The sequence below is a fragment of the Rhinatrema bivittatum genome, chromosome 11, assembly GCF_901001135.1.
Source record: "Rhinatrema bivittatum chromosome 11, aRhiBiv1.1, whole genome shotgun sequence".
NCBI classification, from domain to species: Eukaryota; Metazoa; Chordata; class Amphibia; order Gymnophiona; family Rhinatrematidae; genus Rhinatrema; species Rhinatrema bivittatum.
The window spans coordinates 60,059,081-60,078,687 of NC_042625.1; the positions used below are offsets into that span (position 1 = coordinate 60,059,081).

Here is a 19,607-nt window from a genome sequence, read left to right on the forward strand (position 1 = left end):
GTTATTCACCAACATCAATTTTAAAATGAACTATCGTTTTTTCCTAAACAAGTGTATCGACTTTATACCTCAGTGGCAAGTGCTTTGCACCGCTATACTGAAGACCTAGGTTAAATTCCTAGGTCAGACTTCTGCTCCCCAAGCTGGCCAGGTTGGGCACTGCTGCAGAGGCAAGAAACCCCAGTCATTGCTTCACAGAAACACAGACTTAGAGTCCACATTAGCTGAGTTCTGGAAGCAGCTATAGGACCTGATTTACTTTAGGCCAAATTTTCAAAGGCCTACGAGCATAAAATCCAGGGTTTACGTGCACGGCTGGGTCTTGCACGCATTTTACAACGGACCCGGCCACAAGTGTAAACCACGGGTCGACAAGTGCCAGGCCCTGAAAAAGGGGCAAGCTGGGACGGAGGAAATTAGTCGCTGTTCCAGGGAAGCACACACCAGCAGCTGGCCAGCACGCATAACTTGCTTCTGCTCCAGAGGAGCAGTAAGTAATAAAATAAAAACTTAAGGGAAAGTTAGGGTAGGTTTGAGGGTGGGAGGGAAAAAAGGAGGCAGTGTAGGTAGGGAAGTTCCTTCCCAGTCCACTTCTTAATTGGAAATGGACTGGGAGGGAACTGGGGAAGGCCTGATTATGTCGCTGCGCATATTTTTCAAAAATTTGCCCTCTGCCCGCCCCCGCACATGCGCGCCAGATTTTAAAATCCGGCATACGTTTTCCGCGGCCATCCGATTTTAACACATGTGTGCACGCGCTGCTTTGAAAATCTACCCCTAAGGGGTTTTCCCATGGAAACAAAATGGGAGAAAAGCCTTAAGGAATTTGACCCATGGTTTGTGAGCCCTGACCAAAAAGAGTGTCACAGTTGTGACTGGACTGAAATGGGGGGGGGGGGGGGAAACACAACAAGAGTTGAAAAAACCCCAGGTAGCTGTAATTGAGCAAATAAGCAGAAGGAAAAAACTGTCAAACCAAAACAAATTAAAGTAATATGATCTCGCAACTAGATTGGGATGAACTTCATATCTTGGAACGCTTCCACTTCAACTGCTGGAGCCTGGGATGCCAGTACTTACTTGTGCACATCTTCCCAGTTCTATCCTGCCCAGGTACTGAAAAATCTGTAGTGCCAATTCATAAGGTAGCTGGATGTCAAAGAAGGGGATCTCATTTATTTCATTCTGAAGAAAAAGAAAAATTAAACCAAATTATAACAAACGGCATTAATCAAAATTATAATGCAGAAGAAACAGAACATTACTCTAATTAGAATCATTAAATACATTCTTCAGAGTAATGATGTAACAGACTGCTCCAAATAAGTGTCCTGACTTTTTTTCTCCAGTCAGCGTCCTAATCAAACAAGCATTGGGCAATTTTTTAAAATCATGAGGTCCATATTCTAAACCATTTAGCCAGCTGAGAAGTTAATCGGTTAAATGAATATTTAGGCACATAATCGGGCTAAATTCTAGTCAACTAATAGGTTAGGTGGCTAGAATTTAGCCAGATAAGTTAGAGGCATTTCAGGGGCATAACTGGGAGGAATTGAGTTAGCCAGCTAAGTTAAATGATTAACTCTGATATTCAGAGTTAGCTGGCTAACACCATATTCAAACAGTGCAGCTGTACTTTTTGAATATGCCTCCAAAGTGGGCCATCTGGTAGTTTATCTAGTTTAAAAGGATAGCCAGCACTGTCGCATGCTGCCAGATGTTAAGAATTTTCAGACTATTTAGAAAAGAAAATGCTGAAGTCAGAAAAATCTAAATAAAGAATTCGAGCTGGATATTATCTGGTCTTTGTCTGTTACTATTGTTATGTTACTTCTTGAAATTGGAAATTGATGCAAAGGTCTGAATCCAGAAAAAAGTAATTCCAGGCATTTTTGAGCTTAGAAATAACAAATGAGACATCACAGTCTGGAAATGAGAATATACCATTATCCTTAAGACATTTTGCAATGCTGTCGGCCTTAATTGGAGATGGTCAATGTTGATAGTAAACCTGAATGCTAGACCAGCATTTCCTCCTGGAATGAATAAGGCTGACAGTCAATGTTTTTAAACCATTTTTGTCTCTGTCAAAATTTTCATGAAGTGAGGTAGCACTGTGAATTTCCTATAATGAGGATAGAAAATGGCATATATGTCACCGATTTATCTCATTCAGTATCCTACCTGGGGATGTAGGATTTTTTAAAAACTGCAGAAAATATTGTTTGTCAAAGACTATATTTCCAGAATTTATACCCAATCTTTCTGAAAAACAATTAAATATGGCTGACAAGTGCCACCTAGTAACAGTGTTCTGTCCCCAGCAGTGGGTACATGCTGGCATCTGTATATACATTGCAGTTTAACTGTCTAGTGCAGTCCTTACTTTGTAACCCATGAGAAAAGCCTGTGAGCCTTGCCTTTAAGGGGAACTTTGCCCTTAAGAGAAGTTCCATCCCCCCTTTGCCTTCTCTCTCTGGGAAGATCTTGTATGCCCTCTCATTCTAACTTGAGTCTTCTTAAGTGCCTTATTGGCTCAAGGGACTGCCCTTCATGCTCCCCCCACTGTGTCACATGGATCCTAGGCTTGCTACCATTAGATCTCGCCCTCTAGCCCCAGCTTGTGGGGATGTTTCCTGTAATCACTCTCCAAGACTGTTAGTCAGTCTAAGCCATGCTGCTTCAAAGCTAGAAGTGCCTGCGACCTCTGTAATACAATTAGCTTTTTTACATTTCTTCTTACTGCTTTAGTTCTAAAGATTAATCAGCTTCAGAACCCTTTGTCTTCTCACCCTGAATCCTAAGAAACTCCATCTCCTTTCTCCTGCGTATCTCCAGCTACAAAGATCTCTCCCTGGGGCATATATACGTTTGGAAGCAACAATTGTAAGTAATGGAAAATTATCTGTACAATAAATAATTTCAAACTTAAAAGATCTTTGCCTGAAGACTGATTGGGCAGAAAAGTTAGCTGTGTGGAAGAGGGAAACCCGGGTGTTTCTTACTGAGCCAGCACAAACAGTAAGACCTAGTTGTGGCTAAATCAATTTTCTTCCATTTACAACAGCTATGGCATCTCCACTAATTCCTCAAGGATCTTGTCTTTTCCAAAGTCATACAGACCAGCGTGATTCCCTGCCTAGATTACTGCCACTCATGCTACATGCTACAGTGTTTACAACTTGTACAGAATACTACTGTGCAATTGTTGATAAATGTAAGAAAATCTACAAGGCCTTCAAAGCTAATGCTCCATTCTACCTCATTTACCTCACCTCATATAGGCCCTCCCATCCCCTTATGCTCAGTATCTCAAGCCCACTAGTTCTGCCAGGCCTCAGGGAACTATGTCTTGTGAATACCAGATAAAAGATTTTCCGAGGCATAGCCCCAACAATTATGGCACTCTCTACCACCGCATATCAGACAAGCTACAGCCCTTCTAACCTTCACAAAACTAGTAAAAACAGCTCTTTCTGGCTGCCTTTGGTCCCCGGACATATTTGGAATCATAATATAACATTACACTTTATCAGATATTCACCAATATTCCCCAGCCCTCTTCTCTGAAACCCGATGTATTGATGCTCCCCATACCTGTTGTTCTTTAGAAATATTAGACCCTCTGAATACCAACCTGTTGTAAGGCTCTGCCTCCTCTTCATCTTTGTGTGATCAAAAATGTTATTCCTTCTACCTGCTTCTTAAGCCAATTTTTTAGTACATTTTTTATATTGACTCAATCTATTGACACTAAATAGACCTATGCCTCTAATCCTATCCTGTATTATGACTGTATTCTGACTTGTCTATTATTTTGTAATACTGATTGGAAACACTAGTCACTGTAACATGGTTTGAACTCTCTAGTTGCAAAAAGCATGAAGTGATAATGCTGAATAACAATGTACAAAATAAAGAACAGATGCTTCAAATAAAATAACTGACAATAATATAATCCACTCTTAATGATAAAAGCACAATTTTAGAGTATGTACTGTCACTATCAGAGCTCACCCGTTCAGGCAACTTGGTCATGAATTTAGCGGAGTCTGATTCCAATTTATTCCAGTTTGCATTTATGAAGTTTCAGCATGCGACAGGAAAACTGCTCGTAAGACTAAAATACTAGATGCTAATCACAGATGGTTGATGCTGCGAGTGAAAAATTGTTGATAACAATTCTAGTGGAAAGAGAGATAGAAATGGAAGTTCTGCTGACAGCATACTATCTAGCAGAAAAGAAAGCAATGACTTCTGGTGATGGCTACCTATAGGAAAGGACACACAATGAACTCCCAGGCCCTCCTTGCATCATCATCAATGGCTGATCTACTTGCCATACTAACTCTATATCTTGATGCAGGGTGATGATTGTGATCAACTATTTAGGGACAATCTTGTGGCAAGGAAACAATTTATGCTAAGAACACTGCCAGTTTATAATCGTGCTGAAAATAAAAGTGAATTGATGGCAGCATATTGATTTCTCTCTTTACTGCATCATATCCATGCCGATCATTTTGAGTTGGTCAAGTGTGTGCACAATGCATAAAGATTTAATTCCATATTGTGCACCTTTTTTTGATTTATTTCCGCAAGTGTTATGATTCTTACAAGTTTTTCATTATCGTGGCAGTTCTATCTTTCTTGGTTTACTATAATTCTGGAAGTTATATGCAACATGCAGAACATAGGTAGGTACCTCTAATTCTGGAGTGCCACAAACAAGTATGGTTTTCAGGACATCTGCAATGAATATTCATGAAGTATACTTGCATACACTAAAATTGTATGCAAATATCTCATGCATATTCATTGAAAAGGTCCTGAAACCAGAACTGTTTGTGGCTCTCCAGGATTGAAATGGTCTACCACCAATACAAAAGAATTTAAATGAGTGTAGGAAGTGTCAATTTGGTGGACATGGTTTTTCTTTCCCTGCTGCACTACACTTCTGAAGATTGATTAGTGCTGAACGTGTGGCTGTACTATGCATATCTTCAAATTTTTGTTGCTAATTACTGATATTGTACCACAGATATAGAAAGCACTCATCTTCAATAATTGTTAATTCCAGAAGACTGTAATAGAGGATTACTGGTTTATACTGCGATTTGGGATCGTGTGAATGTTTTAATAGTTTATAATTACAATCATTCTTTATATAATTTGACATTAGTTGGGAATTAATTCAGCCTTTTTCTCAAATGTGTTGCATCTGCAGAGAGGGTTTAGGACCCATCAAAAATGAACTGTGATGGGCAAACAAAGATGTAAGGAAGCACTGGATAGTAAGGGGTGCAGGAAGGGAAGGGTTGTGGGTACGGATGGTGTAGGTATGGATGTGGTTAAGGTAGTAATCCAAAAGATCTCAAAATAAAAGAACAGGAAAAATTAGAAGATTTGGCTTCCTAGGCTGGGAAAGGGAGAGCCATAGCTATTATACAAAAGGTTTGCAATACATGATTTCAAAGTGAACTACTTATATGTTTAATAATGTTTGATTTGGTTTTGTGTACATGAAATGTTCATGAGATTAACTCCCCAGTTAAGATGAAAAAGATGACTTCTTTAGGGAACTTAATACTCATGTAGCTTTCCTGCAAGAGACATTTAGAAAATAAAAAGAGCATAAGAAACTTCATACCAATCAGGTGGGAATTTCTGAATTTTCATCTTTCAATGTGACAAGCAGTGGTAAAGCTGCTGCGGGTTTGTGTGCATGTTTTTCCATGCAATGCCCTAATACAGGTACGCAATAAGGATTTTTGCGCAGAAAATACGTGCATACAAACCTGCTTACAGACCCACAGCATTTTTTGCACGCATGCATGCAAAAAATTCATGTTTTACTCATTGTGTTATTTGTTATCTGACGACCTGTTTCAATGTAACGCCATAGCCGCGATAGTTCTGTTACAATGGAAACCGATATGATTTGATATTTTTTTTCAAGAATGTCGGTATATAAAAATTCCAAATAAATAAATAATGGCATGCAAAGGAGACAATTAATTTTGGCTGAGCAGCACCATTCCCTCTCTGTTTTCAACTGTGCCAGAAAGGAATATGTTTGAAGCCCTAGAACTGTTTTAAAGGCCCTGATTTCTATTGTTCTATACACTGTTTACTAAATGGTAAATAAATGTTTATTTCTTTACGAGGTACTTCTCTTTTAAATGTTCTCTATCTTTGTTGGATACTACCTTTGGTATGGGTGGTCTTTGGGGTTACCAACCTAGTGTCCCAAGATCCACAGGCTTTCAGAGCTGGGCAGGCAACACACATATCTCACGCTACTGCTTATTAATTAAATAGCAGTTTATGGATTTCTCCTCTAGGAACTTATCCAAACCTTTTTTAAACCCAGTTATACTAACTGCCGTAACCACATCATCTGACAATGAATTTCAGAGCTTAACTATGCGTTGAGTGAAAAAAAAAATTCTCCCAGATTTGTTTTCAATAAGCTACTTGCTAACTTCAAGGAGTGCCCTCTAGTCCTATTATCTGAGAGAGTAAAGAACCGATTTACATTAACTTTTTGAAGTCCTTTCATGATCTTGTAGACCTCTATCAGATCCCCCTCAGTCATCTCTTCTCCAAACTGAACAGCCCTAACTTCCTTAGCCTTACACCTCATAGAGCAGCCTTTCCATGCCACTTATTTTGGTCTCCCCTTCTCTGCATTTTCTCCAGTGCAGCTATATCCTTTTTGAGATGCAATGACCAGAATTGCACACTATTCAAGATGTGGTCTCACGATGGAGCGACACAGAGGCATTATGACATCCATCGTTTTATTTGCCATTCCCTTCGTAATAATTCCTAACATTTTGTTTGTTTTTTTGATTGCTACAGCAAACTGAGCAGATGACTTCAGTGTATTATCCACTATGACGCCTCGATCTCTTTCCTGGGTGATAACTCCTAAGACAGAATCTAACACTGTATAACTACAGCAAGGGTTATTTTTCCCTATATGCATCACTTTGCACTTATCCACGTTAAATTTCATCTGCCATTTGGATCTCCTTTCTTTAGAAGCAAGGAGATCCTGAATTATCTGCAAGGAGAACTCTTCTGTCAACTCATAACGGAACCTACACGGTAGGGTGCAATACTAGACCTGCTGCTTACCAATGGGGACAGTATTTCTGATGTTGTAATGGATGACCATCTGGGACCCAGTGACCACTGGATAATATGGTTCAGTATTAGGACAAGAGATGAAGGTTAATTCTACGGCAAGGGTCCTAGACTTCAGGAAAACTAACTCTCAAAATGGGGGGGGGGGGGGGGGGGGGAGGAATACCTCAAGGAGTCTGGCAGTAAGCAAAACTAAAAAGGAGATATAAGGGCAACTAATCTTTTTGTTAGAAATGTGTATAAAGGGAAGAGGAAAGAGGTTGTTATGATTTTCTAAAAAAAAGTAGCTGAAAACGTAAGGGAGAAAAAGGTTAGCATTCTTAAATAAGAATTTGCTAAAAAAGGAAGATAAGCAACCATGTCTGGAAAAATTAAGAGAAGCTGGGAAAGTAGTCAGGAATGTAAAAATTCAAACAAATAAAAATAGCAAATATGGTATCACAAGGAACAAGACTTTCCTTCTATCACCAACATCTCTTTAAAAAAAAAAAAGAAAGAAAGAAAGAAAGAAATGCAAAGCTAGTATTGTGAGAGACTCAAAGGTGATGGGGAGGAATATGTAGTGGCTGAGGAGGAAAAAGCAAAAATTGCTTAACATATTTCTGTTCAGCGATCACTGTGGAAGGGCCTGGAAAAAGACCACATAAAACAAACACAAATAGATTGGAAGTGAAGTAAGCCTCAATCAGTTTTCAGATTAGTGTGTTTGTGAAGAGCTAATTAAACAAAGTAGATAAGGTAATGGAGCCGGATGAGATGCATCCGAGGGTACTAAGGGAACTTAGAGATGTCCTGGCAGCTCCATTGGCTGACCTTTTCAATGCTTCCTTGAGAGTCAGGAATAGTTCTGGAGGATTGGAAAAGGGCAGATGTAGTTCCTATTCAGAAAAGTGAAAGTAAGGAGAAGTCTGAGAACTACAGGCCAGTTAGTCTGATCTCTGTGGTGAGCAGACTAATAGAATCACTGCTAAAATAGACAATAGGACAATTTTGGGAATCCAATAGATTGCAAGATCTGAAGCAGCATGTTTTCCAGAGGTAAATCTTGTCACACAAATCTGATCAACTTATTTGATTGGGTGACTAGAGTTGGATCAAGGAAGAGCACTTTAATTTCAGCAAGGCCTTTGACACTGTTCCGCACAGAAAACAAATTGTGCACCCTTGAAATGGATCTTCTAGTGACTGACTGGGCTAGAAACTGGCTGCGTGGGAGGTGACAAAGGGTAATAAAACATGGAGTTTTCTCTCAAAGGGGCTATTACAAGCGCTGGACCTCAGGGATCGATCCTTGGACTGGTTCTTTTCAACATTTTTGTAAGCGACGGGACAGAAGGATTGTCGGGAAAGGTTTGTCTTTTTGCCAAGGATACCAAACTCTAACAGGGTGGAGAGGCAGGAAGGTGTGGAAAACATGAAGAGAGATCTAGCAAAGCTCGAGGAATGGTCTAGAGTCTGGAGGCTAAGATTTAATGTTAAAAAATGCTGAATAATGCATTTAGGATGCAAAAACCCAAGGAACAGGTACAGTATTAGAGATGAAACTCTTTAAAGCACAAAGGAAGAGCAAGATCTAGGGGTAATTCTATATGATGATCTTAAAGTGGCCAAACGGATAAAGCAACAGTAAAAGCCAAAAAGATGCTTGGCTGCATAGGATGAGGAATGGTCAACAGAAAAAAGAGGTGATATGCCCCTCTATAGGTCCCTGGTGAGACCTCACTTGAAATACTGTGTAGAATTCTGAAGATCGCATCTTCTAAAGGACATAAACAGGATGCAGTCAGTCCAGCGGGTGGTTATTAAGATGGTCAGTGGATCTTCATTCTAAAGTGTATGGGCATAGACTTAGAGATCTAAACATGTATACTCTAGAGGAAAGGCGAGATAGGGGACATATGACAGATATTCAAATATTTCAAAGGTTTCCTTGCACTAGAGTTGAGTCTTTTTCAGTGGCAAAGAGGATCTAGAACAAGGAGTCATGTAATGAGGTTGAAAAGGGATAGATTTTGTAAAGAAATATTTCCTGAGAAGGTGGTAGCTAATTGGAACAGCCTCCCAGTGGAAGGGTGAAGACAAAAACAGTATATGAATTCAAGAAAGCATGGGATAAATACAGGGAATCTCTAAGGAAGTGACGAGAATTATAATGCTAAACTAATTGGACAGATGGGCCATACAGTCTTTTTCTGCCATCATGTTTCTATACATCTATGTATGATGATACAATACAAACACAACAACATCTGAAACATTTCAGCACAACACACACAAGCAAAACTATTTATGAAAAGGTGGAGCTAGAAGGATGGAAGAAGCAAGAGGTTTAGAAAAGGATGAATGACATGAAGGGATCATCCTCCAGGGATCATAGGGTTCTTCATCCTCACCATAAGCCACAGGGGATAGGTGCCTAGGTGCTCGGTCCTTGTCCAGAGGTGCAGGCACTGGTAGAACTGGACGGGAGCAGCAGGGCTCGGTGCCTCTGCCAGCCTCAGTGAAGCCTCCTCCTCTGAGGAACAGCAATAACCACCTACCGGTAGGGGGAGGCCTCTGTGCCCCACCGGGCACCAAAGCCATCCCAGGAACTGGCGACAGCTGGGTTGGTAATGCACCGATAAGCACATTTAGCTTCTCCAGAAGTGGCACGAGGATGGGCGGCACCACTAGCTGGACTCTGCGCTCCAGCACCTCCCCTCAAATGTTGCCAATGTCAACACTGACTGGGAGGAAGGAGAGGTGGTCAGATCCACAAGGTGGATCGGTGAATGGCATCTGAACTGGTGGAGACTGGTAGCAGACTCCCGGCACAGATGGGAGAATTGGTACTCCTCGCCTGAGTCGCTTCAGGGCATGGGGGATGCACCACGGCAAAAGCTGGTGCATCCCCGTGCCTGGCATCATGCATTGACAGGAACTGGTGTCAATGCTTCTTGGGCTTCCCTCAATGCTTAGCCTGGTCTTTCCTAGGTGCAGAGGCCAATGACGAGAAACCAGGCATCCTCGGCCTGCAGGAGTCAAACAATGGCTGTTATCTGGCGCCCCTGTCCGCCAGCAGCATCAACAGAGCTGAGGATCCCGCTGATGTTGATAGCTCAATGTCCATCAGTGCAGCTCCTTGGTCCTTTGATGCCGATGGCTTGGACCTCTTCGTCCCGAAGAACTGCTCCATCTTCGGGGTCATCCGAGCACATATAAGCGACAACCCTGGACATCATGCGATGCCCCCAGGCAGAAAAGACATCTCTTGTGAATCTGTGATGACATAGTCCTCTAGTACCGGGGCCATCACCGAAAGCTGGACATGGCCATAACAGACAAAACAAAGGGGCAAAAACAGAAGGTGATAACAGCTGGGTGTCCATGGCCAGCAGGCACTGATGCAGCACTGCCATGGGGAATCAACCACAAAAGGAAACTTATCCAAATCGCCGAAACCCCTGACTAGGAGACGCTACGGGAGGGCACTGAGAGGGACCTGATGACAGAACAGCAATAAAAAAAGCCATGAAAAGACGCAAGAAAACCAAAGTTTTCAACAAGGCCCAAAACAGCCAAAGTGAGCTCACTCACACCGCAAGGCTTACAGCTCCATGGAAAAAAAAGACTGGAGAGGGATTCGTGGACACATGGTGTGGGGCATGCTCAGTGTGCCTAGTTAAAGTTCTAGAAACTTTGACTTAAGTTTTTCACACTGGGGCTCTATCTGATGATGTCACCCACGTGCGAGGACTATATCCTGCTTGTCCTAAGAGAACAAATTAAATTGATTATACATGGATGTGGATATGACAATGAAAGGGTTGGACAATTTGGCTTATGGCTGACTTACTTGATAACAGAGTACTGCACACAATCTGAGATTATAAATCTTTTGTTCTTAAATTTGCAGTTTCTCCAAATATCACTGCTATACATTATTCATTTACAGTAGACAACCTAAAAATATTCTATTTATATTTTTTAAATATGCAGGATTTTATTAAAATAAAAATTACTTTATAAATACTGATGTAATAATATGAGATGCTCATGTCTAGTTTTATAAAATAAGTTAGTTTTGCTTCCTGCTGTCAGATATTTGATTTATATTTAAGGACTCACTGGCAGCCACAGACAATGTTCAGGAAACAGACATTTCTTCAGGTTTCTTAAATTTACTACAGAATCACCAAGGCAACCAGAACTCAGCAAGCAGTACCTTTCAGGTGTTTAATGGGTTAAGAAGCAAGCAGCACAGTGTTCAGATTACCTGCTTAATTTGTGTAATCAAAATCTGTTTAAAGTGATTAAACATGTAATGTTACATCTTAAAGTGGCGAACATCTTAAGTAATTGCTGGCAAACTAATTATGACCACATTATCTAGAGCGGTAATAATTCAGACTGTTTAATCATACAGGATGCAGAAAAGTCATGTTCGATTTCAACACTGTTGGGAGTTCATCATTTAAATGCTACAAAGAAAAAAAAGATGATGATCTGAGGTAAGATCTAGAGGAGGGGTTCCCATCCTTTTTGGAAGCATGGACCCCTTTTCCAACCTCTAAAATTTTCATGGACCCCCCCACAAGCTTTTTGTTAAGTTTTACCTGCAGTTATGTCCATATATAGAAAAGTGATTAATGTAATAACAGAAATAATTATATGCACTCAAGGCTCATTCATAATATATAACATTAAAAATAATTCTTACCTATATAAATGGAATACATATCATTGCAAAACTCAGCAGTAAATGTGCAAAAATCTATCTATATTCAATAACTTACGTAGTGAAACTACAGGCAGCCACATCTAGAGCAACTAGGGGGGGGGGGGGGGGATGGACAGATTGGTAAAAAATGTATTGAGAGAGAGACAAACTTGGTGGAAATGGACTGAAGGAAGAGAGGGAGACTAGTGGGGGAAGGAGGGATGTTTGAGAGAGGCCCACATCACTATTTTTTATTTAAAAAAAAAAAAAATCCTCTGCGACAGTTAGTTCAATCTTGGCAGGGGTCCGATGGCGCCACAACTGCCTGTTACCAAATTCCAAACAGACAGAGGTAGGACAACTCCATTCCTAAAGCCAGAAGCACCACTGAAAAACATTTTGTGCCATTGTCACAAAGTGCTGGGCATGTACGTCAGTGGCATCTCTAGACAGAGGAAACTTCTAAACAACAAAGAAATCCCTGGCCAGTTTCAATTGTGTAAGAAAACTACTACCAACATTATTCAAGTGCATTAATCAATGAATATAAAACCTTCACTTCAAAGTATTACAATACCCTGCATTCACAGAAACTTCCCCAAGAAGTGTGCAGAGCAGAACAAGAGCACTTCCCTTTACCATACACTATTTAAAAAAAAAAAAAACAAAAAAAATGTTGGTGTCACCTCATTAAAACAGCAACACAGGCTCCCTCCATTACCAAGAAAATTGTATAATACAAAATCCTGCAAAAAAAAAAAAAAAAAGTACTTGGGTCAAAAGGAAGCCTACCATACCATAACACCCTGTCAGACTCAAACAGTAACAATCCTACATATGAAAAGGCAAAAAACTGCAACTATTACAACAGGCCCTAAAACACCAATACATCTCCTATTAGGAAACCTGAATAAGTCCAGCTGCTGTAGGTCCCTTTATAGAAACTACAAGGTCACATATGCAAAACATGGACAGACTTTTGCCAATTGCAAAATAAAGAGACCATAAAATATAAATATGCAGACAAAAACTGAACTGGAAACTGTAGTGCAATAATGAAAAAACAAAACATCGCAATCCTCATAAAACAAACAAACAATACAATTAAGAAATAAAATGCCAGTAACAGTAAAACCATACTAATAAAAAGAATATTTCAAAACTGATATACAGAACATCCAATAATTAAAATCTAATAAATTTGTAAATTTCCCCAATCACCAATAAAATATTTCAAAACAGACATCAAACAAACAATTAAAACTAACAAGGATTAAAAAAAAAAAAAAAAACCCCTCCCTACTCAGGAACTTGATTTTCAGTTGCCCTGTGGATTAGGAGGGGGGGACACACAATCTCTCTCCTCTCTTTCATACACAAGTTCATTCTCACTCACACACACATGCATTCTCACTTATACACACTGTCCCTTTCTCTCTCTCACATATGCACATGCTTTCTCTTATTTAATCCTTATAAAAATTACAAAAGAGAAGATTTTTATATGTTTAAATTAAAAACAACACTGGTATGCCAAATGATGCCTACATCACATTGTAGACAGTGTTGAGTGCTGTGTTGTCATCATTCACTAACAGCAGACCAGCATTAGCAGCCCTTGGGGATGGGAGAGGGAGTCAAGCTCCTCATTAAGGGTCCATGAGACAGAATTCCAGGAGGAACCCTGGAACATGGCTTCCAGCCTCACAAAGATTAGGAGTCTATTAAGATAGGGGAAAAAATCACCATAAAATTATGAATAAAGGCTCATGGTGCTAGAAACTCAGTACTGGTTCCAACTGAGCTGAAAGCAAAGGGATACAGGAGGGCCTTAAAAAAAAAAAATTTAAAAACTGAAGCACACAAGACCTATCCAGTCTGCTTCTTTTCCCCTCCAATTACAATTCTTCAGACCCTACTTGATTACCAGTTTTATCACCATGACACTGAGAAACTATGCACCTACCACCCTTTCTGTAAAGAAATATTATTTATGTTGATCCTGATGGCCCCCTTTCAGTCTCATACCATGACTTTGTACTAGAATTTCCTTTCCACTGAAAAATGCTTGCTTTGCAGGCTTTATTCACACATCTGAGATGATATTTGAAAGTCAATATCAAATGCCTCAGTCTTCTCTCCTCTACAATAAGGCTGGAAAAATCCCAGATGCCTAAGATTTGGCACCACAAACCTACCCCAGGGATTTGAGCTTTATACAGCAGGCAGGAGAGAACATGGCCCATTTGGGCAAGGAGCCGTAATTGCACAGCAGGGAGAGCAGCTGCCACCGACTGGCCAAGTGAGAGAAGGTAGAGGAGCAGGAGAAAATCTGTGGGTAGAAAGTTAAAAAGAAGAAAAAAAAAAAAAAAAAAACAAAGAGCAAAATAAGCAGAGTAAAAAAAAAAAAAAAAAAAAGATTTTTTTTTTTTTTTTTAAGATCTATAAAGAAAGTATTTTACTTTACCCAAAGTTAAAAAATATTTCCACCACTGTTCCAGAATACATATATATATTTAGGTCCTTAACTTTTGTTGTGTGAGGCACCATTATGGAGGCCCTTCTGCATCTTTTTAGAGATAGCCTTATATTTTATATATTTGCCAAAAAGGTTGAGGCATAAGCTGAGGATGGCCCCTTCTTGGCCTTTTGGCTTAGGACTGGATGGCTCAAGGGTACCAACACAGCATTATGAGCCTTTTACCTTTAGATCACCAAATCCTGCTCAGCTCCAAATGCGAAATGAGTTGGTGGTCTCAGTCTCTATTTCTGGGGCAACAGCAGTGGGGTTCACATTGCAGTCCATCAGATTCTGCAGTATACCTTGTCACCGATTTGAGAGTACACCAGAAATAGACTGAAAGCCTACATAAGGTGGGAAAGATCTGCTGCCCTGCCACACAAATGCACCAGGGACAAAACAGTTTGAACTCTGGCCAAACCAGGGGGCCAATATAATAAGGTGAACTAGGCTGAGCACACAGCTTTAGGTGGATAACTTTACTCACCATTTACTACAAATTTTAATGCAATAAAAATGTGCATACAGATTAGTACTCCTATACGTAAATTCCATGTTAATGAAAGCATCATTTATTACTCCCCAATGCAGGGCTGTGTGTAGGTTTAACCTTTTTTTTTTAAAACACTTAAAATTTAACTCCAAAGTCAGAGTAAAATGTATTCACATGTCAGAGGCTAGCATTAATCAACATATCCCTCCCTGGACATAGTAAAGGCAGGCATGAATTTAGGAAAAGGCAATTGCCTAGGGTGCCAAGTTTAGAAGGCACCAAATATCCAGGCCTGAGAAGCCTGCTTGCTTTAGGACCATGTACTGGCACAGCTTCAAAGGAGCCCTAAAATCTTAAATCCAGTCATGAGTAAAGGAATTTGCTCAATATTGAAGGCACAGGCATCAGATGGGGTGGGCCACAGCAGTCATGCCCATGCCCCCTTCCTCCCTCCCAAAATGTCAGAAATGACAAGCAAAAAAGCCTGCGCCAGGCTCAGACCACAACCACTGTTTCCTGTAAGCTGCACACATGTGCAACCATGCACAAACTACATTTTGCCCCACACAATAGGAAAGCAATCATCTGTACCACAACCAATGAAAGACCAGCAGGATTGCTACAGGAACAGCAGAAGCCTTTTTCCCTTGGCTGCAACCAGTGTATTCCATCTCTGCCATCCAGCACAGAGTATGTTCAGATCTCGTGACCGGCACATCCCATATGCCGATCTGTGTGCTGAACTTGTGCATCAAAAGGACAGGCCAGCCGCAAGATCTGAACATGCTTGCAGTGCTGGGCAGCAGAGACAGAACACAGCAGCTGCAGCTACAAGAAAGTCTTTTACTGCTCAGCATCACTACCCTGGCTCCAACCTCTTTTTTTTTTTTTTTTTTTTTACACCATCCCCAATAGCTCATTAGGGCAAATGGGGTCAACCTGACCTAATGAGGGGCCATTAGGTCAGGTTGACCCCTATCCTGGACCACTCACTGTGTCCTTTTCACAAGCCTGCAATTTAAAGGGGCAGCATGCCAAGTAACTAGATGAATAGCTTGAGCCACTGGCTCCCATACATATATTTCTGAGGATAGACAGGGGGGGGTTGACAGAGAGGGTGAGGAGAGTAAGAGGCTGATGCTGGGGACAGGGAAAAAAGTAGAGGGCCAGATACTGGGATTTGGGGGGGGGGGAGGAGAGAAGAGGGGGCAAAAAGGAGACGGAGTACAGGAGGCTGGGGAAGGGGGGACAAGAGGCAGTGAGTAGCTGCTCCAGAAAGGTTAGAAGGAATTTTGATGCCAACTCTACATTCTTTGGTGCCCCAGGTTCCTGCCCTCTCCTCCCCAGTACATGTTCCTATCTCTGGCTGCCCCAGTTCATGTCCTAGCAATGATGGATCTCAGTTCTGCTCCTCTAAACCAGTTGCTTCTCTAGCTGATGGCACATCTCCTATTACACTTGTCTCAGAAATGGAGAGACTCTGTCATCACACAGCACCCTGAGGAAAGCAACCCCCCTCTTCTCTGAAACACACACAGCTCACTCTTCACCTCAAACAGCTTTTGCACAGGTCCTCCAGTTCAGGCTGCCTGTCAGTCCTTGAATGGAAACCAAATGTTTGTAGGTACCTTTTACCCAAGCCCTGGCCCCTCCCACTGCTGGCCTTACAATAACAATAGTGTTTTACCCTCCTCTTCAGGAGGACCTTGCAAGACTGGAAAATTGGGCATCCAAATGGCACATGAAATTTAATGTGGACAAGTGCAAGGTGATGCATATAGGGAAAAATAACCCTTGCTGTAGTTAAACGGTTAGGTTCCATATTAGGAGCTACCACCCAAGAAAGAGATCTAGGCGTCATAGTGGATAACACATTGAAATCGTCAGGTTCAGTGTGCTGCGGCAGTCAAAAAAGCAAACAGAATGTTGGGAATTATTAAAAAGGGAATGGTGAATAAAACGGAAAATGTCATAATGCCTCTCTATCGCTCCATGGTGAGACCACACCTGGAATACTGTGTACAATTCTGGTCACCGCATCTCAAAAAAGATATAGTTGCAATGGAGAAGGTACAAAGAAGGGCAACCAAAATGATAAAGGGAATGGAACAGCTCCCCTATGAGGAAAGGCTGAAGAGGTTAGAGCTGTTGACTTGGAGAAGAGACGGCTGAGGGGGGGGGGGGGGGAGATATGATAGAGGTCTTTAACGAGTAGATGTGAATCTGTTATTTACACTTTCGAATAATAGAAGGACTAGGGGGCATTCCATGAAGTTAGCAAGTAGCACATTTAAGACTAATCGGAGAAAATTCTTTTTCACTCAACATACAATAAAGCTCTGGAATTTGTTGCCAGAGGATGTAGTTAGTGCAGTTAGTGTAGCTGGGTTCAAAAAAGGTTTGGATAAGTTCTTGGAGGAGAAGTCCATTAACAGCTATTAATCAAATTTACTTAGGGAATAGCCAGTGCTATTAATTTCATCAGTGGCATGGGATCTTCTTAATGTTTGGGTAATTGCCAGGTTCTTGTGGCCTGGTTTGGCCTCTGTTGGAAACAGGATGCTGGGCTTGATGGACCCTTGGTCTGACCCAGCATGGCAATTTCTTATGTTCTTATGAGGGCAAATTAAAGGATTGTGGTAGTGCCGGAAGCCACCAGGGGGGGCAGGGGATGTTGATAGGAAATAATATGCCATCCCACTTGCTACCAATGAGGCTTCTCTTCCAGGGGGGGAAGAAAGAGTGAGGGGATAGTGGGGATGAGAGTGAAGAGATGAGGGGATCATGGGGAGGGAGAGTTAAGTAGTGAGGAGCTGTTTGTAAAGGATGATGAGTGAGGGGATTGTTGGGGGTGGAGGTGAAGGATGAGTCAGGGGATTGTTAGAGAGGGAGGGCATGAATAAGAGGATTAGGGGAAAAGGGAAGTAAATTCAGGAGGATCAGGTGGGTGGATAGATGGGTGAGGAAGAGTAAGGGGATGGGGGGAGGGAAGAGTATAAGGGAGAGAGAGGGGATGAGGTGCAACTAGGGCTTCCTTCCTTTTATACCAATCTTCCCTCCTTTTACTCCACCACTTTCCCTAGTCCTCCCTCTTTTTCACACTCACTCATGGACATCCCCTTTCTTCCTATCTCCTCCTCCACATTCCTGATTCCTCTTGCCTTCCCTTATTCTCGCTGATTCCCCCATCCTTTCTAAAGCGAGTTAAGGTGTTATATATACAGGCAACATATTGAGGTGAACTTAAATGTTTTTAATCAGGTAAGCAGTGCCCAAAATAGGGCTACTTCTGTACATTTAGGTCATATTTTCTTGATTTCAGATTACATCTCTTGGTACCCAATGATCTTCTCTGTACATTAGGTCTAGTTTTCTAGCATCAAGTATTTATTTGGTCTAAAGATTATTATTATACTTTATGATTTATGCAAGGAATGTACGCAAGACAGAATGACTAACTGTAAACAAAGTAAGAAATGATCGTGAGAAAATGGGTGGAGCCCCAAAAGGGCGTTCTGCTGCACCTGACTGGATGTGTACAAGCGCCCAGCTGCCGGCACTAATGCCTGGGGAGTTTTCTTTATTCCTTCCCTGAAAGAAGTTAACAGGTGCAGAAATTCAGCATACTTCATTTTTTCTTACATCTTATTACATTGGCCCTTGCAGGTTTAACCCAAACAATACAAAAAAAAAAAGACGTTTTGAAGATGTGATATCCAGACTTGGCCACAATACTCCAGAGAAAAGTATTACTCTCTCCTCTCTGCTGTTTATAGGGGAACTGGCGCTGTTGGTAAGGGATCTTCCACAACAGAAACTTGGACAGAACAGTTAATAAGGAATTCAGAGGAGCGACATACCAGATCGCTGATGAGTTGCTCGACCAAGCTGCCTGGCCCTTGCGTCGGGATCGCATTCTTCCCGGTCTCTGGACTCCTGCAGCCTCTCCCCGGGCCGGCCCGTCTCTTCGCCCGGGGTCGGCAGGCACGCACTGGGCTGCAGCTGCCCTCCAAAAGGCTCTCCGCCAGCTCGAAGAATCCGGGGGAATCCTGCGGGGACTCCGCGCTCCCTGCTCGCCGCTCCTCCTGGTCAGAGCTACTGCGCAAACTGCTCCCTACGTGCTCGGAGTGGCGCCGGCTGCCGGGGATTCCGGGCCCGCTGCGTCCTTCTTCTTGCGCCGCCGGCCTCCTCCGCTTCAGGTGCCTCCGCTGCTCCTCCGTTCCACTCCTGCCGGCCCCGGCGCTTAGCTCTGCCCGCCAGCGCCTGCGGAACTCCTCCAGGGGGCCCTCCTCGGCCATCACCTCCGCACCCTCAGCCAGCAGCTCACGAAAGGAGGAAGCACATCAGTCCCGTCCCGGCCCCGCAGGTGAACTGATCCATAAAGCGGAAACCCAAGAGCTCTGCGCCCGCTGTAGCTTCGAAGATCATTTCAAGAACCCGCACCGAGAACGCGTCACTGTGTCACCTTCTTTCCCGTCCGCCTGGAAAAGCCTCGTTACGGCGCTCGCGTACCGCTCTCTAAAAGTTCCGGCAGTCCTTTCTTATATGCCTGTGCTAAAGTACAGATAAGAGCCCTTCTTCTCCGGTTCTTTGCTTAGTGTACTGTGTGCTAATCTTTACATTTTATACTAATGTTATAAAAAAAAAAAAAGAGACGTATTTGATTCCAGTCGCTATCCTGCTACGATAAGGATCTACCATATGAACTACAAATGCATCCTTACTGGGGTTAGTTGAATTGC

At 42.0% G+C, this 19,607-nt stretch overlaps 1 protein-coding gene across 3 annotated transcripts in view; it reads right to left on the reverse strand.

Annotated features, from left to right (window-relative positions):
- FBXW8 (F-box and WD repeat domain containing 8) overlaps nt 1-19,394 on the reverse strand; it is a 189,018-nt gene extending 169,624 nt beyond the window's left edge. Inside the window, exons 1-2 of one of the 3 annotated variants that reach the window (XM_029619164.1) lie at nt 18,726-19,391; nt 1,081-1,185 (exon numbers count right to left, since the gene is read on the reverse strand). In XM_029619164.1, coding sequence (XP_029475024.1) covers nt 1,081-1,185; nt 18,726-19,163 — 543 coding nt within the window. In that variant the 5' untranslated portion in view covers nt 19,164-19,391. Of the gene's footprint in view, nt 1-1,080; nt 1,186-18,725 lie in introns of all 3 variants that reach the window. The other 2 variants (XM_029619165.1, XM_029619167.1) reach the window with 2 other exon arrangements.
- Between the last annotated feature and the right edge of the window lie 213 nt (nt 19,395-19,607).